The sequence below is a fragment of the Anguilla anguilla genome, chromosome 1 (assembly GCF_013347855.1).
Source record: "Anguilla anguilla isolate fAngAng1 chromosome 1, fAngAng1.pri, whole genome shotgun sequence".
Classification (NCBI taxonomy): domain Eukaryota; kingdom Metazoa; phylum Chordata; class Actinopteri; order Anguilliformes; family Anguillidae; genus Anguilla; species Anguilla anguilla.
The window spans coordinates 4,942,118-4,958,854 of NC_049201.1; the positions used below are offsets into that span (position 1 = coordinate 4,942,118).

The 16,737-nt window shown below is 51.7% G+C and overlaps 1 protein-coding gene across 5 annotated transcripts in view; it reads left to right on the forward strand.

Annotated features, from left to right (window-relative positions):
• daam2 (dishevelled associated activator of morphogenesis 2) overlaps positions 1-16,737 on the forward strand; it is a 139,254-nt gene that overhangs the window by 93,413 nt on the left and 29,104 nt on the right. For all 5 annotated transcript variants that reach the window (XM_035394340.1, XM_035394336.1, XM_035394354.1 and 2 more), the window contains exons 4-7: positions 2,526-2,600; positions 6,170-6,264; positions 15,964-16,153; positions 16,452-16,595. In XM_035394340.1, coding sequence (XP_035250231.1) covers positions 2,526-2,600; positions 6,170-6,264; positions 15,964-16,153; positions 16,452-16,595 — 504 coding nt within the window. The remainder of the gene's footprint in view (positions 1-2,525; positions 2,601-6,169; positions 6,265-15,963; positions 16,154-16,451; positions 16,596-16,737) is intronic.

Genomic DNA, 16,737 nt, shown 5'->3' on the forward strand with positions numbered 1-16,737 from the left:
CATGCATGGACACACACACATATACACGCAAACACAGACATGCACACACACACTCATGCACAGACAAACACACACACAAACACACACACACACATATGCATACACATGCACGCACACACTCGCACACTTGTAAATGTGACCTCTCTACCACTGTTGACCAGATGTCTCTAATCCTCCATAGATTTAATGTGGATCCTTCAGTTGCCTTTAATTTGTATCAGCTTCTGCTGTGCGGGTGTGTATGCGTGTGCGTGTGTGTGTGCATACTGTATGTGCGAGTGCATGCATGTGCATGCCTGTGTATGTGTGTGTGTGTGCGTGTGCGTGTGTGTGTATGTGCATGTGTGCACGTGCACACGTGTCTGCATGCCTGTGTATGTGTGTGTGTGTGTGCGTGTGCGTGTGCGTGTGTGTGTATGTGCATGTGTGCACGTGCACACGTGTCTGCATGCCTGTGTATGTGTGTGTGTGTGTGCGTGTGCGTGTGCGTGTGGGTGTATGTGCATGAGTGCACGTGCACACGTGTCTGCATGTCTGTGTATGTGTGTGTGTGTGTGTGTGAGTATGTTCTGCTGTACAGGCCTTATCTGAGGACTGTGTAACAGACTGGGACATGTGATTGCAGTTTTCCACTTCCAAAAGCAAGCAAGAAATTCCAAGCAAAATGAACTGGGAAACGTCCACGAATTAACCACTGATTTATTCACATTTATTCACATTTTCAGACACGACCGTAACTCTGTGTTTTGAACGGTGAATAATCGATTCCATTTGTTAATGAAGTTGAAAGGAAAAAGGATAAAAACAGACGTAAACTGGCCTCGACTCAGCGGTCACACGTGGACAGGAAGAGACAAAAAAAAATCAGGTCAGGAAATTAGCTGGAAAGCCTGATTAATTCAGATTTTAATCTTTCACTCCACTCTCGGCAAGTGGAAAACAGGACCAGAGCAGGCCTGTTACCCTGTCAAAGGCGACCCACATTGGGTTTCAGGTCACATGATAGCCCTGTCCTCTGCTTTCATTTCATCATTGAAAGATGCTGCTTCGCATCTCCGCTTCTCTGAGATTAGGGGCTTCTCAGGCCTGTTGGGATGTGGAGTGGGTTGCCAAGCAGCGGCAGGCTTACTGGAGGGGGGGGGGGGTTTCATTTCTTTTTTCTTTTCTTTTTTATTTTCTTTCTTTCTTGTTGTTTTCTCGTGTTGTGCTCGCCGACCGCAGTTCTTGAACGGAGACAGCTGCGTGCTCTGCGATTGGCTTGGAAGAGACTCCACTTTTCCTCTAGCGCTTATAGACGGTTTTTTTGCGCCAGGGGGGGTGGGGGTTGGGGGTTTTTTTGCATTATGCGTTTGGAGCACGGCGAGGTTTCGTGTTCCGAAATTTCGGCGCCGGGGAACGGTGACGATTCTCTGCCTCGACTCCCTGAGCACCCCCGTGCACCGAACACATGCCGACAGATCGACGCGACGCACACACACACACACACGCGCGCGCGCGCGCGCGGCGATGAGCCGGACAGGCTAACTTAACGACCCTCCAAACGCCGGAAGCTTCGTTCTGTCGAAGAGCGGACCATCGATCCGGGAGGAAACAAACAGGCTAGCCACAACAATGCTGATGCACTGTTGATGTACTCCAACCATATATATATATATATTTTCCATTTCTAACTGTGATGAATTCAGAGCCCCCCCCCCCCCCCCATTCTGAAAGATGGGAATTCAATAGTACCAGTCGATGGGGGGTGTCCTGGAGGCATAAACGTGATTGGATAACACAGTTAGCGTCGCCGTGCTGCGGACGAACGCAGTCCAGCACAGCTCTGCACAGCCCAGCCTGTGGGGGCAGTGCCGCTGAAACAGCAGCACCAGCACATTGTCTGTGTTCCTGTGCCTGACCCAGATATTAAGCGATTCTTTAAAACCAAGGGCCCCCCTACCCCCCCCCCCACCCCCCTTCGTTTCCTGTTCTGGAGAAGGAGAGGACGTACTGTAGAGCGCGATCCTGTGTAGAAGAGTGGGCACAGACTGCAGTCACTGGCACTAGGGGTGTTAACCGTGTACCGTTTATGTTAACTGATTAGAGTTCAGTAAATATTTTTCAGTGACAAAAAAAAAAAACATTTCCTAATGCATTAAACATTGTGGGACAATAATTACACACATCCACACATTGTCTTAGCCTTTAGGAGTTTGCTCTCTGGAAAAGTTGTTAGAGACCATGGTGTACACAGCATCTTAGTGGCACTGGTATTTCCTTTGGAATTTAGCAGATTACAAAGAGTTATATTTTATTATTGTTCGAAGGGTTAAAATATTTTTTGTGCATTTTCTTCAGGCATGTCAGCCTCTTGTGGCTTAGTGCACTCCGGAGTGTCATGCTAAGTGTGAATGTCTGCAGTACTCTCTCCTCTCAGTCTCTCCACTGCCCTGTACAGCACAAGCTCTGAGCCTTTCTATCGCTCTCTCTCTCTCTCTCTCTCTCTCTCTTACTGACATGTTTTTTTTCTATGTCTCCTCTTCTAGGAGCAGGAGGACCCAAACAAGTTGGCCACCAGCTGGCCCGACTACTACATCGATCGCATCAACTCCATGGCTGCCGTAAGTGCCAATCATTCTCTCTATCTCTTTCTCTCTCTCTCTCTCTCTCGCTCTCTCTATCTATCTCTCTCTCTCTATCTCTCGCTCTCTCTATCTATCTCTCTCTCTCTCTATCTCTCGGTTTTAAACCCCACAGTGGACGTTACTGTGAAACCAGGATGGCGGGAAGCCTGTTCCTCTTATGGCACGGCGGTGAATTCGCAAGTGTTCTGCGCACCGGACCCGCGGAGCGACCGTCCGCCCGCTGGGAACTCAGAGGTCAAAGGTCAAAGGTCGCGCGTACCGCGTACCCACCTGCGCCGCACGGCCAAAAAGCCTCAGCGTGTCCAAAGCAGCCTGTTCCCGTGTTGGCGCATCCCCTCAGTGTCCTGCGTGTGAGGTTCTGAACAACCGAGGCCTGTCCTTCGGGGTTCCGCATCTGTTTCTGCGACACCACATTGGCCCTTTGTTTTGCCCTGTGTGAGGCACGGCGCGTTCGGTCCGTGGTGCGGACGCAGTGTACACGCCTGGTATTTGTACAGCTGTGTGTTTTTTTTATTTTTTATTACCAGAGCAAGATGGGGGCAAGATGCTGTACTTAAGGGTATGAGAACGTTCTGTGGTCTGGGACTGGAACTTTAACCCCCGCCCTCCAATCAGCTCCCAGAACCACTTTATCAGCCCTCCCCTGTGCCCCCACTTCTGGTGCCCCTTTAACCCTTTAAGGTGTGAGGTCACAAACATGTGATTAGAGCGTTCTTAACTGAACGTTCTAACGCTGATGTCACAATCACTGCTGGTGACTGGAAGAAGTGGAGTTCTAGAACACTGACTTGGAATTTTGAAAAAAAAAAAAACATTCCTTGAAACCTACTCTTCAAGGGGTTAAAAATCAAAGTAGACCAGAAAGGCCCTTTTTCTGAGACCCCCTTCCTCTGTCTCTTGGCGATGCTGGCGATCAGCAGGAACTCGGGAACCCCCCGTGGTTCCCGAGTTGAGAGCACCAATATTTGTCTGAGTGCCTTGAATTCAGGAGCATCACGTTATATTACATTACTGACATTTGGGAGATGGAATTTAAAATGAGAGGACAAGTGTAGTGATGGAGAGGGGGGTCACACACACGGGCTCACAGCCTCCGTGAGCTCACTGAAGAGGGGGAGGAGGAGGAGGAGGAGGAGGACGAAGGCCTGGGAGCTCAGGCCCAGTTCGCTGGCCACCGCTGAGTTTCTCAGGGCGTCGTGTGAAAAAGAGAAACGCTCCCGCGGACGGCGTGCAGCGGAGTGAGCCAGCTGAGCCCCCCCCCCAGCGCTGGACAGCGTCTCGTCTGAACAGGAGAGGCTGACCACATGGCTCCAGACTTGGACTGTAACTGAAGCGCCTTCCTGGGAAACACTGGTAGCTGAGTTATTGGACGATAAGCTTTTTTTTTTTCCCCAACGGTTTTTTTTTTTTTTCTTTTTCTTTTGGCTACAGTGTTAGCCGCCTCAATCTGTCAAATAGTCAAATTAGCATGGGCACGGGCACGGGCACCCCCCTCCCCCCCATCCCACTACCACCCCGACAGTATTCATCATCCAGACAGGCACCAGATCGTTGGATTTGGAGGGGGGGGCGGGGGGAGAGGAGGGCACGGGCGATGTAGCTGGCGTCCATCCAGAGCGCGCTCTGCGCTCGCGGACATGAGGACTGTGGAGGAAGCTGGCTGTCTGGCGGGAGGCTGAACAGAACCGAGCAGCCAGCCCCCTTTTCAGTTCTGCACCGAGCGATCTGGCTGCTCCCTCTGCCTCCCTCTGAAAGAGCATTCATTCCATTCATAAAACCCCGTCAGTGGGGGACCGGTTTGGGGGCAGAGCGGGTGAGGGGACAAAACATTCGGACGCCCGGTTACGGTGGCCCATGTGGCTCAGGCGTACCTGTGTTTGTGCCTCAACACTGTTGGGCTCAGGCCTACTGCACACAGTACAATGTCCAGTGTTAATGCTACTCTAACAGAGTACATGTGAGTCCCAACAAGGCCCAACAATGTGCTCTGTAAGAGTTGATTTTACACTGAACACTTTACTGTGTATTAGTCAACCCAGCCAGCAAACAAACAAACTGTGACCCAAAAGCACACAGCTGTTCACTAGCTTGGCCAACAGAAGATCAGCTGGGAAAAGAAAGCAAAATGGTCGGTTGAATGGTCAGCCTGTTGCCAGGGGACCACAGTATTTAGGGCACCGGCAGCGGGTCCATTGCTGTTCGTTTACCTGGAACTGAACCAGGTCCTGATCAGTCAGAATGGGGGGGGGGGGGGTCACTACTGATGGACTCCCCCCCCCCTTCCCATCCCCCCCACCCCCCACCCCTCCCGCAGGTGGGTGGGAGATTAGCGTTAGCGTCATGGCGGTTGAACCTACCGGTACGGCTGACCCGACTAGCAGGAGCCGGTGGCCGTAATCCCCCCCCCCCCCCCCACCCCCCTTGGCGATCAGGTTTTAATTTGAAAAGCAGGTGCTGGAGACTTCATAAGGATATCAGAGCCATCTGGCCGAGCCAGGCCTGTCCAGACCCTGCTACTGGGCGTCACGGCTGACACATCTGCAGGGTTAACACAGACAGAGGACCTACAGGGACCCAGAAGGACCTGAATGACCCCCTCCCCCCCGCCCCACCCCACCCCACCGTCATCACAGACGCACAACTCACCCTCCGCAGACAGATCGGCCTCTCTCGCCAAAGCACCCATTTTTCATTACGCAGCTTTTTTTGAGCTGTTTTTCCATGTTTCCTGGCAAATTTTCAAAAACTTTTTTGGATTTTTTTTTGCTTTTTTTTTTTGTTCAGGCAAATTAACGGGCAGCTCTTTCAAAGGTGTTTTACTGCAAAGCTGAGACAGACACGCGGTCTCGAACCATTTCACGTGCCCTTGGCAGGGAGCCGGCAGCAGCCGTAGAACAGAAGCCGTGAGCGAAACTAATGGGAATAATATATATAATAACGCTTTGATGCATAGCGACTCCACAGCTGTACAACAACAAAAAAAAGAAAGAGTTTCATACCTGGCTGGATTTTAACCAGCAGCCCCTGTAAATCGCTGCGGCTCCTGATAGCGGCTAATTGGACCCCGCGGGCCCCCGTCGACTGGCGTCGCGGCGTGGCGCTAACGCTCGAACGCGGCACGCTCGTTTAACGAGAAAAAGCCGCGGCGCAGACAGTCTAGCTGATCCGGCCTCGATACGCTACGCTACGCTATGCTACGCCGAGCTACGCTACGCTACGCCGAGCTACGCTACGCTAGGCTATGCTACGCTGCGCCGAGCTACGCTACGCTAGGCTACGCTACGAGCCGGTTAGGACGGGCCAGGCTTCGGTTTTCGACGGAGGCCGATTTCCAGACGCCGATGCGTATCTCTGGTCCGTGTTCGGTCCTGTTACGAAAAACACGACGGTGCTTTTGTTTTTATCGGAACGTGGCTCTGAGCCACTGCCGTGAAGCCTTGTTGAATAAAAGAGTGGTTTTGCGCAGATATGCAAATAGACACCGTCTGCGCTGTGTCCCGCTCTCAAACCGCCGCGTGCTCATGAGGTCTTGCTCCTGCTCGCAGATGCAGGCCTTGTTCGCCTTCGACGAGGAGGAGATGGAGATGAGGAACAAGGTGGTGGAGGACCTGAAGACGGCGCTGCGCACTCAGCCAATGAGGTATGGCCTGTCTTTGTTCGTCGCCAATGCTTGGCCAATGAGAGATGGCGTTGCAGCCTTCAGCCCAGGGCAGCTTCCCGGATCGCTAGACCGGGAGGTTACAAGTGTCCACCACAGGGTGGCACTGTTTCTCATTCTGCCAATGGATATAAGGTGTATAAGCATATCCATATGTATGTACATATATGTATTTTTTCCTGATATCAAACAATTTCATGCATTGAGCCAAATCCAAGGCAAACCAAACCAACTTAACTGTTTACTCTAAACCTGCACTGAAAACTAGACCAAACTCTCCGGTTGTCAAAAGCAAAATCACTTGGTCCGTTTGTCATTGTATCACCTTTTCCTCATAGTTTCTCAGTGAGGTAAAGCAGCCCGTGAGAGAACAAAACTGGACTCCTTCCCATTAGACTACCTCCCTCCCTCCCTCCCTCCCTCCCTCCTTCTTTCCCTCCCTCCCTCTCTCCTCTTCTTTGTTTAAATTAGAGTTAATTCCCAGACTGTAAGCCATCGTTCATCAGCAGAGCAGAAACATGACTACGAGAGGAAAGCATCCTACAAACGAGGGCCCCGGGGGGGGAGGGCGGGGGCGGGGGGCGGGGGGGGTTCTGTGTGGTTTTTGGCGACCGGGGCGGTCACATGATGCGTAAAACGCGGTCATTGGCCTCAGAGAAGGCTCTGGCGGGACGGTACACCCGGACTGACGTTGGCAGGTATGGGAGGAGAGGCCTGGCACATTTCGTCTGGGTCTCGCCTGGGCCCGGCTGTCCCGTCCCGTCACTCTGTACTGTACTGTACCCAAGCGCCTCCTGCCAAAAGAGTGCCAACCATGCCCCTCCCACCCCCCACCCAGAGGAAACAGGAAGTGTGCGAGTTCAGCGAGTGCGAGTGAGCGTAGACACCTTCCACGGCTCGGGGCCCTCCTTGATTGGAGAACAATGAAACGTTTTTTTTTTTTTTTGTTGGGTTCTCACAAGTCTGTTCGGTCTTGAAGGATTTCCCTCTTTTTTCTTTTTTTTTTTCTTTTTACATTAACGCCTCCACGGCCTGGGTGGGGTTTAACCGGCACATTGCTGGGCGGGCTGGGGTGTGTGCTCGTTGAGGGGGTGGGGGGTGGGGGGTGGGGGGGGTGTTCGGTCTCACGCCCTGTTGCTGATGCAGACGGTTTGACCTTGGAGTGGCCCCTCCCTGAAAACTGGGCATTATGACTGCCTCAGCGTTTGGCTGAACTGGCCTCCCCACCGCCCCCCCCCAACCCCGCCCCCCTTCAGCGAGTTCTCATACTGTACTTCCTCTCACCCACAACACATTGAAATGCATTTCAGAACAGGCCCAGCTCTAGGGGATTCACTAAGGAACATTGCTTGTTTGCTTAGAGCAGTGGCAGCCAACCCTGTTCCTGGAGATCTACCGTCCTGAAGGTTTTCATTTCAACTCCGATTTGGCACATCTGACTCTACTAGTTAGCAGCTCAACAAGATCTCTAGCTGTTGAATGAGCTGTGCTTTGTTAGGGTCAGAGTGTAAACCTAGAGGATGGTAGATCTCCCGAAACAGGGTTGGTTACCACTGGCTTAGAAGATACCCATATCCAGAGCGAATTAGAAAGCTTGCATTTTTACATATCATTCACTTATGCAACTAGATGCATGCTAAAGCAATTCAAGCTAAGTTCCATAGTCAAGGGTTTTGATGCCAGTGCTCTTGCTCAGATTTGCCCAGTTCCATAACCGTTATGTTAAAATTCCATCACCCTGAAGGCAAAGCTTTTAGTGTCAGAAACCTTTGATCGTTTGAAAGATCCCTGGTACCTCAGTGTATGGAAGTCTGTTATATTTAAACCATTCAGAATCCCTAGACTGGACAGCTGGTGGTATTAGAAGATGGCATAGGGCCAGGGATTTTGGGGAGTTGGGGAGTTGGGGAGTTGGGTGGTATAGTTTAGGGTGAACCAAGAGCAGATACAGGGAAAAGATGAAAATCTCCCATGATCCTTTACTCAAGCAGGCATGGAGGCTGAGATGGGGGGGGGGGCGGGGCCTGGTGGTGAGGGGGCGGATCCAATCAGCTCAGTAATCTCGCTGTTCGTATGGCGTGTGGGTCTACAGTCCGACCCGCCAGCGATGGGTGATTCAGGGCAGGAAACCGCGTTACTGCCCAACGAGCAGAAGACAAAGCCCACAGCTGTCTCTGGCTGAAGAGGCCCATTGTGCAGGGGACACATTAAAGGCTAACGACCAGCCCTTACCAAGGAATCACATTTTCTAACCCCTTCCCCGGTCGTTAAAAGCAACACACACACACACACACACACACACACACACACTCGCACACACAGACACACACACTTGCGCACACACACACACACACACTCGCGCACACACACACACACACTCGCGCACACACACACACACACACACACACACACACTCGCGCACACACACACACACACACACACACACTCACACACACACACTCACGCACACACACACACTCGCGCACACACACACACACACACACACACACACACACTCGCGCACACACACACACACACACTCGCGCACACACACACACACACACACACTCGCACACACACACACACACACACACACACTTGCGCACACACACACACACACACACACACACACACGCACACACACACACACACTCGCGCACACACACACACACTCGCGCACACACACACACACACACGCACGTGCGGTGTTCGATCACCCTCGTGTGCCGGGCGCCCGCGCTGTGTTAAACACACGCCCAGAGTCAACACGCCTCTTTGAATCCAGTGGGCGGATTACAGGCTTAAGGCCGGGCCGAGCGGCAGTTTAAATCTTTATTTGAACGCGCTGAACGGGGGGCATTTAAACTGCCTGTGGCCTTTTTACGAGCGGGCCTCCTAACGATGCCGCCGAAGATCGAAGGATCTTTCGAGTCGCTTCAAAAACCGACACCTCGTCCAGACACCGCGGCACGGCAGCTTTTAACGAGGGAGGATAAACGAGCCGTTAATCACCATGATGAAGTTTCCGATACGACGTCGTTTGACCCTCTCGATGGAGGCATGGGACTGGTTAAGCTGAACGGTGTCAGTGTCGGAGATTAGACCTGTTTACTGACTCTTGTGTTATGTAGATTCATTGCTTTTAAATATGTATGCAGATCAGGATCAGGAGTGCAGACGGAGTTACTTCACTTCACTGGGTAGAAAGCAGAGGGAGAAGCTCCACCAATCACAGAACACATAGGTAACAGACAACAAAACAGCGATGTCTGTGATTGGTGGATGCTATAAGGCTGTACATCCTGGCAATCTCCAACAATCAGTGTTGTTAGCTTCTAATGGTTGTTAGCAATGTACTCGGTGATTAATGGAGCTCCTGTGTGTTTTCTACCAGACCTGTCTTCTGTATGTCTTTTCCCGGCCCATGCTATCAGTGCTGTATTCTGTGAAAACCCTGAAAGAGATATAACTGCGCGTTTATACTGACTCAATAAATGTGCAGTAAACTGGGTCATAGGGCCCTTGCCTACACCACATCGTTGCCTCGACCAAATCCAACATTTTGAAAAGCCCTTGTGAAGTAGGTTAAAAACGAGAACTTGGGAAAGACATTTCGGTTTCCACATTATGCGAACTCGCAAATATTTGGACTGTGTGCGGTCTCCCACAGTGTGATTGAACTGTCCTGAAGGCCCGCTGGCGGGCGGAGGGCTAACTCGCGCGCAGGTTCACGGCGCACAGAGAGTGCCGTTAGCCGTTAGCCAAGGTGACGCTAGGAGGACTGCGACAACGTGGAGCCGTTTGCGTTGCGTTCGTGGTGTTGTTGGCGCGATCGCGACGGTCCTCGTGTAACTGCGAGTGAACGGTGTTGTATTTTGCGTGTGTTTGTGTGTGTGTGCGTGTGTGTGGGTGTGTGTGAGTGTGTGTGTGTGTGTGCACGTTTGTGTGTGTATATGTGTGTTTGTGTGTGTGCGCGTGTGTGTGCATGTGTGTGGGTGTGTGTGAGTGTGTGTGCATGTGTGTGCACGTTTGTGTGTGTATATGTGTGTGCGTGTGTGTCTGCACGTGTGTGTGCTTATCTCAGTAACACAACCAGACTAAGTTGAGCACAGCTCTCTCTCTCTCTCTCTCTCTCTGTCTCTCTCCCTCTCTCGCCATCTTGTTATCTCAGCTTAGACAATCTTGTCTAATAGCCCTGCTTTGATTCCTTCCTTCCTGTGATTGTAGCTGTCATCACTGTGTAATGTTCCAACGGCCAGGGGCCAAGAGGCTATGAGGCTGGGGGTCTGGGGGGCTGTGGGCTGGGGGCTGGGGGTTTAGGGGTCTGGGGGCTGGTGGCTGGGGTCTGGGGCTGGAGGGCTGGGGATGGGGGCTGGAGGGCTGGGGGCTTGGGGGCTGGGGGCTGGGGGGCTGGGGGGCTGGGGGGGCTGTGGTGCTGGGGGTCTGGGGGGGTTAGGGGCTGGGGGTCTGGTCTAGACAGAGCGCCCCTTAGGCACCTTGTGGGAGGAGTACTGGCTCCTGGGCACGAGCTCGAAAGTTTCTGCTCCACCGGTCATTAGTGGGACGTCCCGACTGAGAGAGCTGGGCGTGGAGGGGAGCGGAGGGGAGGGGAGGCTTCTTAAAGTCTGGGGCTGTTTGATCTGAGGTCAAAGGGCGACCACAACAGAAAGCACGAGGTCCCCACCGTGGGCTCGCCGAGATCCCCGCGGACGATCTACAAAGGGGGGGGGGGGGGGGGGGGGGGGGGGGGCAGGTCTCAGCTCAGCGGCGCTCGGTGGTGCAGATTAGCCTTGGCACCAGTCTCAGACAACAGAGAAAATTACCCGAAACTTGGCTCCCGGGTCCGTCCTCGCCTCTCAGCAAATTGGCTCTCGTCTCGCCCCGCGTGTCACTGGAGAACCCCGCGGGGGCTTAGACGCTTCTCCGCAACGGCGAACGACGATGAGTCTGACTCATCGAAGAGCACCAGAGGCAGACGTGAAATGTAAACACGTTATTTGTCTGTTTGGTTTGTTTGCCTGTTTTGGTTACTTGTATTTTTTTTATGTTAATGACAGAGCATTATACAGTAAAGCTTTGCTATTAACTGAGCATTATACAATAACGCTGTGACTACAGAAACCTTTCAAACCGATGTTGGGGGATGAAAAGTAAAAGTAAGGACAACTGATGAGAGATTATGCCTTGAAACCCCTAACCGCGCTCCTAACTGCGTGAGTGTCATGGCAACGGGGTCTGAAGGAAGTACAGTGGAAGCATTAACCCGTTGAATAGTAGGTTTTTTGGAATGCTTTTTATTTATTTATTTTTTTAAAAATTCTAAGTCAGTGTTCTGGAATGACAAATACTGCAGCAATTCAGGTTGGGTACCTTGCCTCAAGGGTACACCGGTAGTGGCCTATCTGGGAATCGAACCTGCAGCCTTAAAATGACCAGCACGGTTCTCTGAGCATTACACTACACGGCCTGTTCTGTGACTCCAGTTCATAAGTGCAGTGGAGGGAGGCGGGGAGCCTGATTCAGAGACCCCGAGCCAGGCTTAGTGCGAGAATTACTGCCTAAGACCGAGCAAACAGCCTGTATCAATAACTCTTCTGGACGCGAGAAGTTAAATATTATGCTTCCAAATATTTACGATATGACTTCTTGAGACGCGAGATACATGGAAAATAAATCCAGTTCAGCTCTTATTGAGACTCTTTTCTGAACATAATACTGCATCTTCTGGGAGTCTGGGTGTTTGAGTGCATGTACGGGTGTGTGTGTTTGTGTGTGTGTGTGTTTTGTCTTTGTTTAGAGTCAGTAGCCTTTTCTGGATCAGTTCTTGGGCAAAGCGTTTAGCATTTCAAAGACAGGAAGAGAACCCCCCCCCGGCTGGTGATGTTCAAAGCCAGCAGCGAGGACAGTTTGGGTTGGCATGGGTTGAAAGGCCTGGCGAGCTTAGGCCATACCACCCCCCCCCCCCTCCCCCTCCCCCCCCCCCCCCCCCCACACACACACACAGGGCTCCTGATACTGGGGTGTACTGATACTGGACCCCCACCCTGTCTCCATCCCATCCCATCCCAAACCCTTCTCTTCCCCAGTCACTCAACCATTCCTGAGAAAAGAGAGGGAGGAAGGGATGTTCAGTAAATTTGATTATCCCTAATGTGGCTGATTTCGGCATCATAAGCTCTTAAGGTGCTCTGAAGGTGCCACACACCTAGTGTTATATCAGATGAAGTCCATTAGGGTTAGGGTTAGTGTTAGAGTACAGTGAGGGTTCGGGTTAGCATTAGACTATGGTTAGGATTAGGATTAGGGTTAGAGTACGGTTAGGGTTAGTGTTAGCTTACGGTTAGCGTTAGGGTTAGCGTCAGCGTATGGTTATGGTTAGTGTTAGAGTACGGTTAGGGTTAGGGTTAGCGGTAGAGTACGGTTAGGGTTAGCGCTAGAGTATGGTTAGCGTTAGTATTAGTGCTCCTCTGGTAGGGGGTGTATGTGGCTCTCCCTCTGGAGCCTCAGTGCTTGGCTGAGTCAGGCAGAAGTACGGAGGGGAGCGACTCTGAAGCCAGCGCTGCAATGATCGATTCGAGCAGAGGCCTGGGGAAGAGTAATGAGGGGAGAGGATTGGCTGGCCGTTGTGGGGGAGAGGATTGGCTGGCCGTTGTGGTGTAACGGCTGCTTTTCCAAGTTCTGAGAACTCAACAGCGCAGACACAGACGCTTAATGGGAAACAGGAACGCATGGTGTCAATGGAGCTCTGCTCTGTGTGTGTGAGTGTGTGTGTGTGTGTGTGCGTGAGTGTGTGTGTGTGTTTGAGAGTGTGTGCGCTGGTGTGTGTTTGTACTGTATATTTTTTACTTGAATAGTATGTTGTGAGTGTGTGTGTGTGTGCGTGTGCGTGTGTCTGTGTGTATATATGTGTGTGTGAGTGTGTGTGTCTTTGTGTATGTGTGTGTATGTGTGAGTGTGTGCACATGTGTGTGTCTCTGTGTTTGTGTGTATGTGTGTGTGTGTGTGTGTGTGTGTGTGTGAGTATGTGCGTGTGTGTGTGTGGGTGTGTTGGTACTGTACATCTGTGCCTTGGATAGCATGCTGGGATCATCTGTCTCTAACCAGCCTCAGACCGCTCTCTGATTGTTAACACCCCGATATGCCGGAGGACTGTGCTGGGTGCAAACATCCAAACACCCCCCCCCCCCCCCCACAGCTGTGAAACATGGCCCCCGCTTCCCCCCCCCCCCACAGCAACCGCCCCCTCTCTGATTTAGGATCCCCCTCTCCGCCAGACTTTCCTGGCGCTCTCCCTGCCCCGTTTGATCCGGGAGCGGCCCCGGACACACACGGGGGTATTCCCGTGGGTTTGGGAACGCCGCCCCACATACACCGCCCCTGTCCCGGGCCAAGCCTGGATCAGCGTTTCCCTGGAAACAGTCTGCCTCCCACTAACGCCAGATTCGAAACGATCCCCAACATCGCTCTTTTTCTGAGTGAATCAACGCTCTTTTTCTGCACCACGAGTGCGGATAAATAAATCTATAAAAATATATGTGAAATATAAATGTAAATGTATATATATAAATATAAAGGTATTTTTTCTGTTTTTTTTTCTGCCCTTAAACTTATTCCAGTCAGGATGAAAAGGCAAATTCTCACAAAGAAACATCCAGAATGTATGCAATTCAGCTACGAAGGAATGAAGCCAAATATTTACAGTATTGATTGCATCTGCAGCCGAACCACGTTTATTACTGGGGGCGGGGACAGAACTCCAGAAAAATGTACATGTGCACGTGTGGAACCGTATACGAGGAAGTGCTGCTGTCTCGAACGGCTGTCGGGTCCAGCCGATCGTTTGCGTGGCCTATCAGCACCCCGGGCACGAATGTGCTCAGTCACTAAGCCAACAGCGTGTTGGCGGCGGTGTTAAGCGGTCCGTGCTCACGTTCGGCAGAGGCCTGCGTTTATTTTTTCGACCGCAGAGGGTTGATATGCGCGTTTACCCCGTGATCTCCCGCTCGCATTCCTCCGCTCGCCGCCGCGGGCTGGTTCGCTCGTTCGCTCGCGCGCGGGACACACGCTTGAACAGCACCAGGTGAGCCAGCCGCTCGCTGTATAAATACGGAAAGTGACGGGGGAAGGGGGGGGTTTTCTCTTTCTTAACGGCGAGCGGAGATCAGACGCATTAGGTAATAGCGGCCTAAATTTACGAGCCGCGGAGGGATAGCGTGTTCTGCGCGAGCGAGCCCGGGAGCCGAGAGCCCGGCGGCGGGATCGTGTGGAACTTGGACCCCCTCCCTGTCGAACGACGTCAAAACAGTGAGTCTGTTATGGCTATTGGCCGTGACTCATTTCTCACCGTCTCCGCCAGTGGGTCTTGAACTTTCTTTCTCGGGATATGCGCTTGAGACTGGGAGCAAGGGAAACGCCGGTGATTGAGGGTAATAAAAAAAAAGACCAAAAACAGACAAAAAAAGTTTTCAAAAAAAAGGTTTTCATTGATGCTGCTTTGAAGGGTTTCAAATTAAGTTTTGAATTGCCCTGTTGCCAGGTTCCCATGACAGTGTTCTAGAAGTTCAAGGGAAGAGTCTTGGGGTGGGGGGGGGAGGGTGGGGGGGGGAGTTTGAGGCAGCCATTTCTGTGATGGCTTAATTAACCGTAACTGCTGCTGGTGAGGTTGTTGCAGAAGAGCCAAAATGGAGGTTGAGGAAAGGGCGATGGAATACAGCGTACGGTTATTTTATGAACAGATGAAATTCTGTTTCGCTGAGTTTAAATACAGCAGATGATACATCGTCTCGTGTTTTGCGTCCTCACTCGACACTCCACGGGCGTCAAACTCCAGTCACGGAGGGCCGCCATCCTTCATTTAAATCACCGATTGGCTGAAGAACGCGACCTTGTTTCCAAGGCCTACACTGGCTGCTGATTGGAAGGAGACCATGGAAAGTCTGCAGACACTGCAGCCCTCCAAAATTTGAGGTTGACACCCGTGCTGTGATCTTAGCTTTGTGATCTGGCTATTTGCAATGGTAGGCATTGTGGGGTGGGGTGGGGTGGGGTGGGGTGGGGGGGTATGGACAGGCCTCAAGCCAACTTACCCACCAGTCTGAAATGGTGTGATGTATTAAACACATATTGCTGGAGCCACAAGAACATCAATAATAGGTGCACTACAGCCAAAGTAAATTGGCACCAAACTAGGAGCAATTAAGTGAAAACATATAACGGCAAATTAAAATCAAAAACCGTGAAGTCGTGGTGCCAAACGGTTAGTAATAACCCTTAATAGCATACTTACGTCATCCTGAAGTGTATTAATGTGAAGTCTAACGTTGCTCTACAGAAGTGACATTGCCGCAATTCAAGTTTGATATTATACCCCGGGGATGGCTGCGTTTCATTGTTTCTCTTTGCGATGCTTGAGGAAATTTCTCAGATGTTTGGGCCAGATCTTTGATAGATTTTGGGCTGTTGATTACACAGAGGCGTACATTTCTCGGCAAGTGGTATTAACCATTGAAAAAAAAGCATGCAGCCTGTATTAGAATATGAAATACACGGATCCAAAATACTTTATTATTCCTAAGGAGGAACTTATTGTGTGACGAGGCAGAAATATTCACAGACAAAGTTAATAAGTTAGAAAGTATAACAAAGTGTCCAAAACGCACGTCCCGTTCCCCCGTCTCGCAGGTTCGTGACGCGCTTCATCGAGCTAGACGGGCTGACGTGCCTGCTGAACTTCCTGAAGAGCATGGACTTCGAGACGTCGGAGAGCCGGATCCACACGTCCGTCATCGGCTGCATCAAGGCGCTGATGAACAACTCGCAGGGCCGGGCGCACGTGCTGGCCCACCCCCAGAGCATCAACACCATCTCCCAGGTGCGTTGCCTGGTTACCTTTCTTCCGGGAAGAACTACGGCTAGACTGAACAGATCGTCCAAAGCAGCCCTTAGGTCTGGGAGGCAGCAACCGGTCTGGCATTGTCCTTGTTTTATAGATTAACGGGAACCTTGTGATGTCACTAGTTTGTAAATTCTTATGGACTGCTTGCATACACATGGAGTGTTGGAACTACAGTACCTGTCCTCCGCTTGTCTCATTGCTTTGTCCCCCCATGTAAATACGTAGTTCAAAATAATAAAAAAAATGACTCACAAAAAAAAACTACATCTCCCAGAGCCTGCGCCAGGACAACACCAAGACCAAGGTGGCGGTGCTGGAGATCCTGGGCGCCGTCTGCCTGGTGCCGGACGGGCACAAGAAGGTGCTGCAGGCCATGGTGCACTACCAGAAGTACGCCGCAGAGAGGACCCGCTTCCAGGTAGGGCCCGGACACCTGGGGCCTGCTCCTGACTGCCCCCCACTCCCCCACCCCCCCAGCTTGGATGGGTCATAAAGCCCCAATAGGCAAAGCTGAGCTGAGGGGGTCTCACCATTCGAGCTGGCTAGAATGGTGAGACCCC